Source organism: Azolla caroliniana, unplaced genomic scaffold (assembly GCF_043228905.1).
Source record: "Azolla caroliniana isolate FFs.n. ecotype wild unplaced genomic scaffold, voAzoCaro1.0.p SCAF_2, whole genome shotgun sequence".
Taxonomy (NCBI): Eukaryota; Viridiplantae; Streptophyta; class Polypodiopsida; order Salviniales; family Salviniaceae; genus Azolla; species Azolla caroliniana.
Window position 1 is genome coordinate 15,476,096 of NW_028230437.1, and position 5,161 is coordinate 15,481,256.

Genomic DNA, 5,161 nt, shown 5'->3' on the forward strand with positions numbered 1-5,161 from the left:
AGCATCCACATAGCACACATTCGTGTGCACTAGTTCCAGTGTAGCTTCTCTTCTTCTCGGTGGTCTTGAGTGGAATGTCGTCTTGTTCTGCTTTCCGGCTAAGCAGTCGACACACTTCTCCAGGTGCACTCCCTTGACTTCTAGTAGAAGTTTTTGGTCGGCTAGCAGGTGCATTCCCTTTTCACTCATGTGGCCTAGCCTCTTATGCCATATCTCCCCTGCCAAGTCGGCTGCCACGTTTACTTCCGATTTGCACAGTCGGGCATGCATCATGTACAATGTGGCTTCTTTCTGTGCTCGGGCCACTATAAGATTTCCTTGGCAAAACTTCCACTTGCCATTCCGAAAACTACCATTATAGCCTTCATCGTCAAGCCTTCCAGTCGATATCAGATTCAATCTGATATCGGGGACGTGTCGAACATCCTTCAACGTCAGTTGACACCCTGTCAACGTCATTAAGCATACACTTCCGATTCTAGTTATCTTGCACTCTCCACTATCACCCATCTTTACATAGCCATGATCCCCGGCTATGTAAGTCGAGAAATACTCTCTCGACAGAGTAATATGGAAGGATGCGCCGAAGTTGATCACCCACGTGCAATCTTCACTCGCAAGATTTGCACTCATCTATTCACAAATGAATAGGAGTTCTTCATTGCTTGTAGCAATGGCCGATGTGTTCTTTTCATCCAGAATTTTCCGGGGTTCGACATTGTTTCCGACACTCTTGTCTTTTTTCATGTGTCGACAGTACTTCTGGAAGTGTCCAGGTTTTCCGCAATAAAAGCACACAGGCTTACCTCTGGACTTCGATCTGGCATGGGACTTGTCCATTTGCTGCGGACTTCTTCTTCGCCGGTCTCTCCCTCTGTCCATATGTTGAGTCAGATTCGACTTAGTTTGGGACAGGACTCCTTTGTCTTTCCTCCTTCCCTCCTCATTTAGGATGCTTGTCTTCACCGTTTGTAAAGACAAGTTCTCTTCTTGATATGAGGTGTTGAGAGTAACCATCAGGTTCTCCCAGCTTTCTGACAGTGTACACATCAGCAAGATGGCCTGCATTGCATCATCCAGGGGAAACTTGGTCGCAGCAAGTTGATTTACATACCCCATAAATGTGTTGATGTGTTTGACGATACTCTCACCGTCTCTGTATTTCAACCATACTATTTTTCTTATCAACGAGGTTCTATTTAGCGCGTTCTTCCTCTCGTACAGACCCGACAGCTTCTGCCACATCTCGTGGGCATTCGTGTCGTTCGCCACATGCTAAAGGACACTTACATCGACATATTGTCGGATTGTGGCCACCACCTTCCTATTCAGAAGCTTCCAGTCCGACTCTAATACCCCCCTGGGTATTTCTGCTCTGTCGACTGGCTCGTACAGGTCTTTTACTATGAGAAGGTCATCCATTTTTATCTTCCAGTCTACATAGTTCTGAGAGTTTAGAACTATCATCCCTGGGAAACCGCTAACACCTCCTTCCATGCTTGCACCTCAAGCTCTGATACCAGTTTGTAGAGAAATCGTTGCAGAATAGATCACAATAAACGAACTACGCGCTGAAATACGAATCAGAGATTTGCCACGAAAGACAAGATAAACAGATGTACACAGAGATTTATGTAGAAACCCTAAAATGGAGAAAACCACGAGTGAACAAAATCTTCACTATACAAAGTGGATATACAACACCGAGAGGAATACAACACTCTGTCGAGTGTCTCAGCTGCACAGGGCTCTTCGCGTCTACTATAACTCACACAGCTATGGCGCAGCTCATACACACTCTCTCTCTCTCTCTCTCTCTATTGCACACACTGTTCTCTACCCACATAAAGTTTGCCCTAGTTGTATATATATATATATACTTACACAACTTTCTGGCTATTTACATACGTAGCCCTCATGGGGCGCACTATTAGACTATTTATAATTATAGTCTCCCGAGTTGGCTATATACACAATTCTAGTTTCGGCCTCGGCCGAGTCCCTCATCAACTCGGCTCCTCTCTCTCCCCATTTGAGAGACCTGTTTCCTAACATCATCATTATTATTTTTACTATAATAATAATAATCGAATCTTCAAATAGTCGACTCACTGTTTTCGACTCTTCGACTGTCGGCTTTCCGAACAGTCGGATCTTCCCTATCATCGACTGTCGGCTTTCCGATCAATCGGTTCTTCCTCCCACTAGAGGGACATATTCCCAACAGATCGATCTTTGGCATGAATATTGCTTATTAGAGGATATCTTAGATGCAGGACAATCTTATTTGGAATGTCGTTGTGAATTATGAAAAGAAGCATCTTAGGAGATAGAAAAACGAATGCTCAATCCGACACTTTTAATTTTTTGAAGTTAAGCATGACGAGCTTTGAGTCGAGCTCCTTGTGGCAGAGGTTGTCAGAAAGTCGGGCTCCTTGTGACTGACTATGTCAGCTTTTTATCCACATCGGATGGTGTAGATCAGTTGAGCGACCTGCACCGTCCATTCCCTCACTTTGGCCTCTTTAATATTTGGCATAGTGCGTAATATACTCGAATGCATTGGCGAACAATCTTTTTCATATGAATGCAAGTGAATGCGTATGTTATCAAAAAATTCTTGTGTTTTTTTTTACCACTTTTTAACTTAACTTTCTTACCTTATAATAAATAAATAATGGATACAAAAGTATGGTATTTACCCTAATTCGAGGGTGTTTACCATACTCGAACGATGTAAACATGCTTGAATGAGAATGCACGTATGGTTGATACTATGTTAATAAAAATTGATACTATGTTATATGCACGCCAACCAATTAATAGGCTAATGTGGGGCCTAGGGGGATGGTCTTGGACTAGTCCCATGATGGATCCAATGCAAAAAGTTCCGTTCTTTCAGTATACTGTGAAATTTGGTAAAACCTTACTCATGTCTAAGAATATTCCAACTCCTACAGCTCAAAAGCACTGGAATAAGTGGGGTGTATCAAGCAGTCATTTGAAGGCTTATTGGAAATGAATTTGGTCTTTTAGGGGACCAACAAAATACACTCCCTTCAGATGGCTTTTGCTACATGCAACACTATTGGTAGGTCAATATTTGAAAGGAAACATGGCACCCGTTCTTAGACAATGTAGTTATTGTGGTGACTTGCAGGAAACTACCAAGCATGCTCTTTGGTCCTGTTCACTAGCTCAACAAGTATGGAAATAAAGTTCTTTCTTTATTCCTGACAATTAATGTAGGTTGCCTATTCTCTTGGGGATCAACGATATGGGGGGTTCTCCATTCTAGTCTCTTATTGTATGAGGCAGATGATGCTCTAGAGGCTAATAAGACTGTCATCCAGTGGTGGACAGGTGAGTAACGCGTGAGAACCTACCCTCGGGAGGGGGACAACAGCTGGAAACGGTTGCTAATACCCCATAACAAGCATCTAATATCTGTCTCGCCTTTTCAACAGCCCCTCGTAGTGTTGGACACGAGCACATAATGTGTACACATAATACACAATGTATATAGGCTCATTATACATACATATGTATGTATATATACACACATACATACACACGCATACATACACTGCTGTTGCTGTTGCTGCTGCTGCTGCTGCTCCTGAAAAAGGAGAAAAAGAACATCTGTTTACACAGACGACACGCAGAGGAGGAGGAGGAGGAGGAGGAGGAGGATATGAAGCGTGTTGTGATTGTGATGAGGAGGAGTGATGTTGTGGTATCAGAGTACAGAAGAAAGCTGGTGAGGATGGAAGGTCGCCGTCATCTCTCTTCCTTCATCTCTTGGCCAGACCCCAAAACTTCTCAAAGTGGAGGAGGAGATCCACCGTCCCCACAAAATCCTCCCGACGCAGAGAATCCCGACCCTGCCACCCTCAGAGAGCAGTGGAAGTACGCCATCGGTCTCTACAGCCGGTGGTACTCTCATGCGTGGGGCACCACAATCCTTGCCGGCTTGTCTTTCTTTGCCATCGGTTGGTTCGTCAAAGGGGAAAACCCTCTGAACAGAGAACCCTCCCCTGTCCACGAAGATCCTGCCTTAGCATCTCAGAGGTAAGAAGCTTTTCACTTCGATTCTTTCTCCTTTCCTTTTGTTTTCTAAACATCGGTTTCTATGTCTTTTCATTGATTTGTATGTATGTATGTATGTATGTATATTCCATACACCCATGTAAACAATGTATGCATGCATATGCCCCTAGGTATATGTATTGTAGCACGTATTATCTCCGTATATATGATATAAGTATGTATAACAACTCACTGTGTACATGTATTTATTTCATGTTATCTCCATATATTGTTTATATACATCTGATGTGTGTATGCATCCTTTTATATACTTTAAGAATTATCTTCATGCAAATGAGGCCATATTTATATCGATGTGTTTTTGACATGTCCTGTCATGTCTATGTGGATACGTATATACCATGTGACTTCAAGTTAATATTTTGTGTTGATGCATATATCTTGTGTAAATGTAGATACCTGTGTTGTTATGTTAGTGTATGCAACATGTAAAATTGCCAAAAGGAGACATTAGAATTTTCAAATATGATGTCCCTGTCATGCGGACTAGAATGTTTGTAAATAGCATAGAAAAAAAAAATGCTAGAAAGGAGTTTATATGGTATTGTGGTCTTGATAACATTTCTGAATAGATCGTTGGAGAAGTGATAGAGAGAAGCCCATGGTGGGCATGAGGAAGAAGATGATGGCACATGAAAATCAGATGTACTTTGAACAATGTATATAGGCTTGTGTAATAGGAAGTACTGATGGAAATGACCTCTTGATGTAAAAGTTTTTCTATCATGGATTTTCTTGACCTGATATAGTGGTGATTAAACTGTAAAGAAAGTTTCTTTGACTTGCTCAGTCATCTTTGGTGAAGCTCTATATAATATGTTTACAAGGCAAACTTTTTCACAGAAGCTCTATATGATTTTTGTATTGACAAGGCTAACTTTTCAACAAAGCATCATTGACTATATCTTTGTGAATTTGTATATACAAGCCTTCGTATGCAAAATTTGCACACAATCTGGATTCTTGATCTGTGATGTGTAGAAACCTTGGAAATCGTGAAAATATAGGAAGTCTTGATGCAGGTAAGATTGTACAACATTCTTCCTTTGAA

At 41.7% G+C, this 5,161-nt stretch overlaps 1 protein-coding gene across 1 annotated transcript; it reads left to right on the forward strand.

Annotated features, from left to right (window-relative positions):
• Positions 1-3,631: 3,631 nt before the first annotated feature.
• LOC147867413 (uncharacterized) lies at positions 3,632-4,959 on the forward strand. Its single transcript, XM_087315192.1, has 2 exons — positions 3,632-4,071; positions 4,683-4,959. The coding sequence occupies exons 1-2, from the start codon at positions 3,695-3,697 to the stop codon at positions 4,696-4,698; spliced, it is 393 nt and encodes a 130-aa protein (XP_087171318.1). The 5' UTR covers positions 3,632-3,694; the 3' UTR covers positions 4,699-4,959.
• The last annotated feature ends 202 nt before the right edge of the window (positions 4,960-5,161 follow it).